At 32.7% G+C, this 12800-nt stretch overlaps 1 protein-coding gene across 1 annotated transcript in view; it reads right to left on the bottom strand.

The window, feature by feature from the left end:
• MEC2_2 (Mechanosensory protein 2) overlaps window positions 1-10608 on the bottom strand; it is a gene marked incomplete at its 5' end in the record, with an annotated part of 32339 nt that extends 21731 nt beyond the window's left edge. The window contains one exon of the mRNA XM_012943817.3: window positions 9844-10608. Coding sequence (XP_012799271.1) covers window positions 9844-10608 — 765 coding nt within the window. The remainder of the gene's footprint in view (window positions 1-9843) is intronic.
• Between the last annotated feature and the right edge of the window lie 2192 nt (window positions 10609-12800).

The following is a 12800-nucleotide window of genomic DNA, read 5'->3' as shown; positions in this document are numbered from 1 at the left end:
CTTGCGGCAAGGTGTTGTTTACGAAATTGAAAGGATGAAAAGCGGATGCCCCGTACTTTACCCGGGTTGGTTGATATGGAGGATCCACATACAGGAGTTGAAAAACCCTGATTCCAAACCAATGGTGCACATGAGCTCTAGGATCCCGAAGAAACAAACGGCGTATGAACCAATTATTGGTCACCGTCTACCATGGGACTGCATCACTCGACGTTGCTCCACTGACTTGTGGATCAGACCTTTGGGTCGAAGGCTCCAGATGTGGCCTCCTAAGAAATTCATCTGTCTAGGTTTGGGCACCTGGGCAGTTTCACAGCCCTCACACAAAACGAATGATTTATGTGACGCATATCTATTTGATGCTTCCTTGTACCAATATTTATGTGTTTAAATAAATAAGATAAAAATATACAAACACATCAAAGAACGATAATCTTATGCTATTTCATCCCTAATGTTTTATTTAAATTTTTATTATTACTACAACCAAGAAACCCGGAATAACTTAAGTCAAACCATCTGTCATTTTTTAAATAATTTCTAGGATCATAATATTGTCATGAACACAAAGAAAAGAGTACCGACATCATCCATGTGGTAGTTGATTAAGATGCAAAATTTGACATTAAACTACTGTACATTATATATATATATGACATTAATCTAATTATATTATCAACTAGACTCTTTGAATGAAAGAATTACTTCTCTTTGTCTTTGTGTATAAACACTAGAAAGAAATGAGAAGACAAAACTATATAATTCTTTATCTATTCTGTTGAAAATAAATCTAAACATAGAAAACTTATTCTAATGTTATAGTAATAATAGATATACAACAGAATAGAATAATAAGTTAATAACAATTTCAACGTGACTGTTTATGTTAACTACAATCATTTTCTTAATATCTCTAAGGAAAGAATTGTTAACTTTACTGGTGTATAATAATAATATTTTCTTGATTGAGATCATGAACCGATTGATGTTTGACCGACATTGAAAGCCTTGAAGTATTGGACGGCCGTTTCATTCTATTATAGGATTCCTCAACAGTGCGTATACACGGTCACGTCTCGCGGGATTCAAACCCAAGACTTATCGGTCTCGCGTGCGAATGCTTAACCAACTGAACCACTGAGCTGGCCGGCATCCAACGGTGTTAATATCTTACTTCAACCAATCCACAAAATCGAGCAACTATCTTCCATCATCTGAGGTAGATACCTGTCTCTGCCCGACATGGACTATTTCCACTGGTCACGGCTTTCCACTAGAACTACGAGAATTCCCTCGCAAAGCTAGTCATCGGTAAGCACGTGTTAACTATCAGTATGAGGTTGTAGAGATTATTATGATTTTGATTGAGATCATGAAGATGCTGGGTTTGAATCCTGCAAGTGGGATCGTTGATGCGCACTGCTGAGGAGTCCCACATTGGGACGAAACAGCCGTTTAGTGACTCCAGGATTTCAATGGTGGTCTAACGCCAAACAGTTCATGATCTCAATCAAAAACTTAATAATCTCCACAACCTCATACTAATAAAACAAATATTATTGTTCACTTCTGTGTATGTTATTCTAATAAAAACGCGAGACTATAATTTATAGATGAACCAATCAGATATAAGATAACAGATCTTGGAGTTTGGCGCAAAATTCTTTCACCCACTTAATTAAATAGCGTTTTTGAACTTTAACTGATGTTAGTTGATGATGAAAACTCGAAATCTAAATCCTAACGCTAACCATCAATTGTAAATCATAATTCGAATTTCTCACACTGGTTTACAACCCTCATTTACCCTCATTTAGTAGGTGGATGTTCTCAAACTCACTTTAGCTTCGCTCAAATGTCCTCCATAAATAAAAGTCTTACCATTAAAAATATGAAAACTTTTTAATATTTTCTATAATACTTGATTAGGAATAGCTTCACTGAATAACACTAAATATTGTTACAGTACAGGAATCTCAGGAGCACTTGTTCAATATTACAATAAATGTCACCTGAACATATTATGGAACTGTAATGATTTACAATATATAATAAGAATAATTTCAACAGCGACTATCAGTAACCCATATTTAATCAATAAAGTTTTGTATTAGTTCAACTTCTACACCCTTTTTTGCCATCAATTACATATTTGGTATTTGATAACCAATATATATATATATATATATATATATATATATATATATATATATATATATATATATATATATATATATATATATATATATATATCTGATTTTGTCGAAAATTATATTAAAATAAACAGTTGCCAACAACTACAATGTTTTTTATTGAGTTCCGCAGTAGTTATTATTGTTATCATTTGTAATACATCTATGAAAGCTTATGAGTATATTTACAATTTGCCTTTATAACTATTCAACACAAACAAATGTAAAATATGTATTTGAGTTGCACGCAATATTTGAAAAACAGATGACCTAAATTTTCGTACAACTCACTATATAAATGTAAATCACTTATTTATATATTAATGGTTGAATTTATGAGTTTCTCTAGTCTAGACCATCATTGACAATCTGCAAGCACTGGACGGCCGTTTCGTCCTAGTGTGGGACAACTCATTGGTACGCATCCACGATCTCACACGCAGGACTCGAACCCAGGACCTTCGGTCTCACTCGAGAACACTTAACCTCTAGAATTATTTATACATTAAATACTTTTTTCAATTCCATATTAAGTTTGTATTCTTTTTGTCGATTTGATATTGTATCCACAAACTGTAGAAGCAAACATTTCGAATTGACAAAAATACAATCAACTAAACTGTTAAAACTACTTATCAATGATTAAATTTCCCTTAGAATTATGGTTTCATACAATACTAGGTCATTTGCATCAAAGAGAATAATCCACAAATATCATCATTATTAGGCAGTTTCAAAGATTGTTGATATTCTGTGCGCATATTGATTTACAGTAATAAATATACTACAACTGAGTCAGCAAATTCCACATTGATCATTAATGTTACGGAAATATCAGGTAGAGTGAACATGTTCTGGTTACTTTTCTTATTATCAAGTACCTATTAGCTTGAATATAAGTATGATATTCTCCAAATAAAAAAGGGAGTATTTCAGTAGAGTATAAAATTAATATCCCGTTCTACAATAAGCAATTATGAGAAGCGAAGGATTAAGTCTAAAACTCAATTAAATGTTTATTTTGTTATACATACAATTAAAAAAATATCTGTTATAACGTTTATTCCTGTCTCCTGATCATTTATGAGTGAAACGTAACTACAATTATGAAAATACATTCAATTGAATATAATACTCAGACGATATGAATAAGTTAGGTACAATAAAACCACAAATTTAACAATAATGTGGTGTGTGCTACTGATGTCGACAGATATAAGTAGTATGTATCATCAATCGAAAGTGAAATACCTGGCAGTAGAAGGTTAAGAAGATCGAAGAAAAGAGAACGAGAACAGATAATGATTGGTGTGGAAATGAAGAAACAGTGAAGTGTGAGACGATTGATTGACATTTTACAAATGAAGTATATACTGTTATCAGATTTTACTGAATGATTCTATAATTTTGTATTTAAATACATTCGATTGTCCCCACTTCTGTAGTCTCGTTCACTACAGTAATACTCAACAAGCTAAATTGTCGTATTTTTTTAAATTCATAAGTATTTACAATTAAGAGACATTCAACTATATTTCCTAACAATATAATATCAGAATAATTATTTGTAGATTCACAATGTTTCTTATTAGATAACACAAGATAAAACAAGAAAAACCTTTTCGCCAGTAATCGTGTTACAATTTTTTTATGAACAAAAATCGATTAGGAAATCATTTTCAGTATGAGGTTGTGAAGATTGTTAAGTTTTTGATTGAGATCATGAACCGATTGATGTTAGACCATCATTGAAATCCTGGAAGCACTGTATAGCGGTTTAATCGTAGTATGGGATCTCTCAGCAGTGCGCATCCACGATCCCACTAATCCATGTTAGGTAGAGACAAGTATCTACATCAGTACAATGGAAGATAGTCGCTCGGTTTCGTGGATTGGTTGAAGTTAGACATTAACACCGTTGGATGCCGACCAGCTCAATGGTCCAGTAGGTTAAGTATTTGCACGTGAGACCGATAAATCCTGGGTTTGAATCCCGTGAGACGAGAGCGTGTATACGCACTTTTTAAGAGTCCTATAATAGAATGAGACGGCCGTCCAATGCTTCCAGGTTATCAATGGTGTTCTAACATCAATCGGTTCATGATCTCAATCAAAAAAATCATTTACTTATTATTATAAGAATATTTAAAGGATAAATGAGTAATATTGTGTATGTGTCATAAAATTTCTCTTCACAACGAATGATTATGATTAAACACAATATCAAAATATTAGTCCATCAAATCTTGGTCAATATTTATAAATGAATCAAAAACAAATAACTGAACCAAGTGAATTCAATGTTTTGTCTATTATGAATGAAAAGAAATGAATTTATAAATGAATAATGGGGAACAAAAGGAATTCAACTATGGTATCATTTCATCGATTTTATGTGGAAAAAAAAGGACTAAATAATTTCCGGTAAATCTGAAGAACAATGAAATGATATGATGACATATTTATTGAGATAATTGTCTTGAAGATTGTAAATTCAAGCGCAGATATCCAGAGTAGATAATAAAATTATTCTTATTTAAGTTTTTGAGTACATAAATCATAAGGTTTGACAACTATTCGGTAAAAGATCGTTTAGTTACATATAGAAATAAATTCACTTGATATTGTTTACTTGAATCTTTCCATTCATGTTTATGTCTGCAGTTGATTAGTCTCTTACTGGCATATGTGCATACTGTTAGCACTGCCTCGATATTGCCTTAAGTGAACATCAACTCTGGGATGCAGTTGCATTCAGCTGATGAGTCCTAAATAGGACAAAACGTGAGTCCTGAGTTCCACTGCTATCCACTATCCATCTTTGCTTACATATAGAAATAGATTCAAAGAATAAAATCTATTCGATGATAATCCTTTTTGGTAAATTTGGATAGTGTAGTAAGAAGACGAAGATTATTAGAACTACGTGATATAGTAGAGCAATATATTTCGAACAATCTAATCACACACAATATACGTGTTAAGAATATTTATATATATATAAATAAAAGGCCAACTAGACTGGAAATGGAGGGTGAAAGGGAGACAATGATAATAAAGAAAATAATGTGAAAACAATTTTCGTATGGCTAAGGCTTCAATAAACCTTAGTATATACACTTTTACACTTTTGTACAACACAAGGTAGATGCGTAAAATTTTTTTTGTATTAAATCAGTTTTGAGTGCGAAACTATTGTTTGAGTTATTCGTTAATACATACTCTTGAAATATACGATGTACAAAAACCTGATCTACATGCATTTATTTCTAACTGTGGGCATTGTTATTGGTAAAGATGGCTAGTGGCTAGTAGTGGAATCCAGGACACACGTTTCCTCCTATTTGAGACTCATCAACTGGATGTACCTGCATCACAGAGTTGATGTCCACTCCGGGACTCGAAACCAGTACCGTTTGGTTCAAACGCCATCACATTATCCACTTAGCTACTGAGTCCTGATAGCCACTTGCTTGTGCGATGGGGTGGAGTTTAAATTCACTTGGTATTATTTACTTGAATCTTCTCATTGATGTTTATGACTGCAATTGATCAGTCTGTTATTGGCATATGTGCATACTATGTGTATTTCCTCGATACTGCCTTGATTCTCAAGCATTCTAAGCAAAGATGTATAGTGGCTATCAGTGGAATCCAGGACGTACGTTTCGTCCCATTCGGGACTCGTCAATTGAATGCAACTACATCCCAGAGTTGATGTCCACTTAAATCAATATCGAGGGAATGCGCACAGCACGCACGTAAGCCAATAAGAGACCGATCAATTGCGTTGCTAAACATCAATGGAAAGATTCAATTAAACAATACTAAGTGAATTGTTATTGGTGTTTTCTACTTCAAAAAGTTCATCCGTATATTTATGTTTCCCAAATTGCTAAACAAAGATCTACTTTTATAAAGACTATCATTTTTTAAGAAAAAGATTTTAGATGTTCATAATTTACAGGTTAACATCCTTTTTCCAAATTATATCGATTATTGAATAGCAGCTACTTTATGTCTTAAAAAAATCCACAATTTTTCTTATGCTTACCTAACGTATATCTTATTAAACTGTAGAAGTTTGATTTAAAGTATAAAATTGGACTGAAATGGATCGGATTTTACGTTTTCCAATAGAATGATGTCAAATCTTCGACCTGTTTACAGTTATCGAATGAAGACTGTGGTGTGTGTTACTGATGTCGACAGATATAAGTGGTATGTACTATCAATTGAAAGTGAAATACCTGGCAGTAGAAGGTTAAGAAGATCAAAGAAAAGACAATGAGAACAGATAATGATTGGTGTGGAAATGAAGGAACAGTGAAGTGTGAGACGATTGATTGACATTTTACAAATGAAGTATATACTGTTATCAGATTTTACTGAATGATTCTATAATTTTGTATTTAAATACATTTGATTGTCCCCACTTGTGTTGGATATAATACTGAAATAAAATTTTATCAATTACTCAATGGATTAGTGAAATGTCAAACCTTTCAAAACAATCCGATATATAAAACTATATGTAACTACTATCATGCAAATCTACCGGCATATATGTGTAGAATTAAAAGTCACCTTTTTTATTTTCTTCTGTCTGCTTAAAGAGTACGTCTAGTATACACTAAAACAGGGTAGTGTCATTTAAATTTAATTAACTTAGATGTTTCCTTAGATACTGTTCACCTACAAATAGTCCAATCGTTAAAAAGAATACTTTTAGTCATGTTCTAAGAAGATCAAAGCTTTAAATCAGTATTGCAACTCTATAATGACAGAGTTAACATTATGTAATTTTGTCACTTAGTTGTTGATAATATCTATTGCACTGCCCAATTCTCTCAAACAAAGCTTAATCAGTAAATGAGGTACATTTTGTCCTGGGATGTTAATTCAATGATTATTAGTGTAAAGCCATTTTCTTTATAGAAAATTAAACGGTATTATTAATAGTTTAAACGGTTGAAACAATAGAATTTTTATGCAAATCATGGCTCAACAAGCAAAAAAAAACAATCGTTTCTCTGAAATTTATTCATGTGTTTCACTGGTTGAAATCATGAGTCGATTGAAGCTAGACCACCATGGAAAACCTGGAAGCACTAGACGGACTTATCAGTCTCGTGCCAGGCGCTTAACCAACTAGACCACTGAGCCGGTATCCGACGGTGTTAATGTCTAACTTTAACCAATCCATGAAGCCCTGGGTTCGAATCTCGCGGGGTGCGGGATCGTGGATGCGCACTGCTGAGGAGTCGCATACTAGAACGAAAAGGTCGTCCAGTGCTTTTAGGTTTTCCATGGTGGTTTCGCTTCAATTGACTCATGATAATTTACCCATTGAAATTTCTAACATCTTCACAAAACCCATTTTTAAATTTATTCATGTGTATCAATAGTTTAATGTTTTCCTAATTCTTTCATGAAGTTGTCTTGTTTTGACAACAACTTTGAAAAACAATAAAATAAATATTGAGGGTATGTAAATCTTAAATTTCCTAATTATCATTAAAAAACACACACTGAATAGTGTGCGAGAACAAAGCAATTCACAGTTGAATTTATGATTCGGTCTAAGCTAGACCATCTGGAAGTACTGAACGGCCGTTTTGTCTTAGTATAGGACTCCTCAGTAGCGCGCATCCACGACCACACTCGGGAGACTCGAACCCAGGACCTTCAGTCTCACATAAGAATGCTTAACCTCTAGGTCATTAAGCCGGCATTCAATGGTGTTAGTGTTGTTTTAGATAGATTGTTAATTTTAAGAAAATATTTCATTTGTGACAATTCATTTTGTATGAAGTGATAAACTTATTTGGATTAAATTGTTCACTTAGTCAATTTAGTCTTTCTCCAACTATTGAATTTACGAAATACATAATTATTAATTCAATAAATACTTAGGCTGTATAAATCATGTTTACATTTTTGGACTGTCTCAAAGGTCGGAGTAATTTTGGCGAGACTATAATTTGTAGACGAACCAATCAGGCACGAAATTCACTCATCTATTTTCGATACATAGAGTCTTGGCATTATAGCTGATATCAGTTCGTGATGAAAACTCTAAATCTAATTCCTAACCTTAACCAACAACTGTAAATCATAATTTTAATTCCCCACATTTGCTTATAACTCTCATTTAGTCGTAGTTATTAGGTGGGTACTCTCAAGGTCACTCTAGCGTCGCTCAAAGGTCCTTCATAAATTATAATCTCACCGTAATTTTCAACACATCACTTGATTAGCACAGAACAAAAGCAAACAATTATCAATCAAATAAGTTTTGTATTTTACTATTAGCAAATGTGCTTCTTAACAAAATTTTTTAAAGGTTTCATCATGACAGTATTATTTCCATTTTAATTAAGAATATAACCCATTGTTATAAAAAATATACATTTACTTCTATGCATAGTTGTAAATGCACACACACATACACACACCTTGGTTACTTCAGTTATTGTACTATTAATGATTGACAATATCAGATTATGTGTAAAAGATGATTTTAACCTCAGTACCAATGTTCATAATGATTATTACACTTTTTTGGGAACATTATTAACAACGGAAGGATATTTCCTTTAATTCCCTTTTTTTTCTTTTATAAATGATATAGTCCTAATTTGTACAAGTAATAAATTTTTTTAGTTTCAGGGTATGTTACTTAATAAAGAAATACTATATTAAATAACTTTAGGTCATAAATTATTCCAAAATGTAAGAACCTTACATCACAATAGTGAGTTAAGAAAGAAATATATTAGTAGTATGTATCTCAGTATTCTTTATACTGAAATCGTTTGTTATCATGATCTATCTAACTCCTTGCCGTATGTATACATACCATGGATCAAAACTAAAGTTGGATTATGGGTCAGTGATCTAGAAATTAGGCTCTCACGTGCAAGATCTAACGTTTTGGGTTCGAGTGGTAAATGCACATTGTTGAGGAGTCCTATACTATTACACACTAGCTATTCAGTACCTCCATGTTTTAAGTAGCCGTCAAACCTGTAAAGGTTCATAATGATAACGACATTTACAGATTTTCACAACCCCCTTCTCTTAAATTTATTGAACTGCACGTGGTTATTTGTAGGAAGTCTTACCGTTACGTAATATAGGTATCCACACATTAGTCGTTAGTGTTTCAGTAAGGAAGTATACATATAATGGAAATCTAGTAACGTTTTTGATTTAACTAATTTTGTTGTGAAACGAAAGCCAAATGCTTTACACTTATTCTGAATTGAAGTTATCGTTTTGCTTCTTCGTGGTAAAATTTTCATCTGAATTCGTTTTAAACAAAATCAAGTAACGATTATTATTCTATATTGATTTTGAACAATTGGTCTTATCAGAAAGAAAATCTATGACTGTAAGAGGAAATAAAGCTGGTAGCTGGTTATAGATATTTTATTTAGAATGTAAATAATCTGAGATTAGAAACTTCAGTTTCCCCTTCTTGAAAACGTCAAATCCATCCAAGTCATTTAACTAACCAAATCAAAAATTCAAATGCCATGAAACCAAATATAGGTTGGATTCAAACAAAGTGAACTAATAAGTAAATAACATTTGTTGAAATACAGTCATTGTATTCATTATGAAAATAGTTGAATGAATAACTCACCTTTAAACAAAATATCAAAGACAATGGTAATGTAATTATGATCAGTAAAATGCACAATACATGTAAAAAACTTTCCATAAACCATTCTTCATCTGTATGAACAGTATTTTGTACCAAAGTTCGAGTTTCTTCAGTGTCCTCCATGAAATCTTTAGTAATGAAATACTTTTTCAATGATGATAACTTGCATAGACGTTCACGTTTCATGTATGTCACATTATTCACTTCAGTCTTTAATGGTTTTCTAGGTTGTATAAGTGAGTAATTCTTGAAAAAGTCAATATTTTCTGTATCATCTTTATCGTAATCTTTAGCCAATGCTAATATTTGTAACAGTTCTTCTGGAACATCTACTGAATTTGTAGTTTCTGGTACAATGGGTGGTGGTAATTTCGATGCAGACAATATTGCTTCGGCTATTTGTGGATCAGCCATTTCTTTACGTTTACGTTTAGCAATAACAAGACCTAATGGATCTGTTTTAACTTGTTTTGTATTGACTAAATGAGACAATGGAACCAGTGAATGTTTTGATACAGAATGTGTTTCTTCTGATTTCAATAAAGTGTTCGATTTAATTGCTTCAATGTTATCTTGTTCTAAATGATCCATCATAAAAATATTTAGTTTCAATAGTTTGATTGTTTGATTCAAGTAATTAGTAATTGATGATTCAATGTTTTCAAATGAAATCAAATTGTTATTCAATTGTTTAATAAGAAGTTTTTGTTCATTATTCCTGTTTAAAAGAATAGGTAACCGCATTACATTCTGGTCATAATATTCATGAATTAGAAATATTACATAATAATTGCCAAGAATATAATTGTTAAAGTATCCTAAATTATGATTTATGAAATAAATTAAATAAATAATTGTATCGGTTATTTATTTGAAGAAAACACTTGATTCTGATTGGTTAAACTGGGTATGAAATATTATTCTCTGATTGGTCAGTTTGTATACTTTAAGTTATTTAATAATGAAATATTCAATTACATAATATTCATCAATTTGACACTATTAGTTCCTTTTTGACTTAAACAACAAGAAGATAAGGTTGATTTTAAAGAAATTTATTATATTTGTGTTAATTTCGCTATTTGATTAACGCAGAATACGGTTTACGATTATGACACTCGAACATTGAACTTCACTGTCGCAAATTAGAAGAAAAGCTGGAGAAGTGTTTACTTGGAAAGAATCATCAGTGGCAACGAGGATGGGATAAAAAATATAAAGTCATAAAATTTAAAGATGGATTTCAACTGTGAGTCTTCAAAAAAAGAAAGGGAGGTGATCTGATGGGAAAAAAGTTAAAATTAGATTGATTTACTCAACATCACTCCCGTTCTGATTCAACGTGATGGCTATACAGTGTAGTACTTGTTTTCTTTTCTCGTATGATATTCTATTCTGTATAATAAATGATATATTTGTATTCAATTGACATGAATTATGCTCAGTATGTGATTTGTTATTGTTATGAACGGGGAATTAAGAAGCCCAGACAATTACGAAAGCTATTTTCTTGGGACGTTATTGCATTTCATTCAAAACCTGTAAAACACTTATATTTATTTTTGTCCCTATCTTATTCTACATAACACGAGCTTTCGTTCTATGTATCATTCACTAGCATACCCTTTTTTGTTCCAAAAATATTGTAATTTAAACATTATATTTTGCACTATAATTTCTACCCTAATTCCCTGTTTCGGGCATAACTGTATTTTTCCAAATTATCCTACGTCGTGGTCAAGATATGCACTTATTTATTCATGTACATTTTTGTAGTAATCCGAATTCAGAGAATCCAGAGTTTAGTGTTCCAACTGTCTTGTCTTCTTTCACTCGCGTGCTTGCCAACCAATCAGGATTTAGAATAGTTCTCTCTACCCCAATCGAACTCACGCGTATTAGACTCAAGGTTAAGCCACTCAGCCTAACGCGTCAAGGTCATAATTTAGACTACACAGACCAAGGTCAAGTCATAACAAGTATCACGGGGTAAAAGCGATCCAAGGTCATAACAACTGGCGACGGGGTGGATAAAAGTTTTGAACCCTCAACTTCAAGGTCATAACAACTGGCGACGGAGAATTTTTTTTCTTTCCTATATTGATTGATCCAGTACAAAATGCCTGTTTCATTGGATGACCTTAAAACTATTCTTCAAATGCAGCAAGCACAAAATGAGGCAAATCAGACGAAGCTTTTGGATGCATTCGCACGAATGTTCTCATTACAGTCGTCCTCAGCTTGTCAATCAGATAAGCATGAAAGCATCATAAATTCTATTTCTGAATTCCAGTATGATCCTGAAGCTAATGTCATTTTCAGTTCGTGGTTTCACCGCTGTGAAGATATTTTCCGCGTTGAATGCTCGCATCTTGATGACGCAGCAAAAGTCCGCTTACTCTTAAGAAGACTGGGAACACAGGAATATAATAAATATGTGAATTTTATCTTGCCGCAAAATCCACGAGATGTATCATTCAAAGATACAGTCCAGATTTTATCTGATATTTTCGATGAACACTCCTCATTATTTAATACTCGCTATAAATGCTTCCAAATAACGAAATCTCCAGAGGACGATTATCTCACGTATGCCGGGAAGGTAAATCGACAGTGCGAACGCTTCAAAATAAACGAAATCACAGCGGACCAATTTAAATGCTTGATTTTCATATGTGGTCTAAAGAATGAAGAAGATGCAGATGTCCGTACCAGAATGTTGGTACGCATTGAACAAGAACCAAATATGACATTACAAATGGTCACAACCGAATGTCAGCGGTTACTTAATCTCAAGCATGACACTGCGATGGTGCAACAGAAGGGTAAACCTTCCGGTTCTGATTCAATTAATGCGCTCCGATCCATAAAATCATCGAAACAAAACTGTACAAGCATGAAAAAACCTGCCAACCCCCCATCACCATGCTGGTTCT

The sequence above is a fragment of the Schistosoma haematobium genome, chromosome 1 (genome assembly GCF_000699445.3).
Source record: "Schistosoma haematobium chromosome 1, whole genome shotgun sequence".
Lineage (NCBI taxonomy): Eukaryota > Metazoa > Platyhelminthes > Trematoda > Strigeidida > Schistosomatidae > Schistosoma > Schistosoma haematobium.
This window is presented reverse-complemented; position numbering and strand designations above follow the sequence as displayed.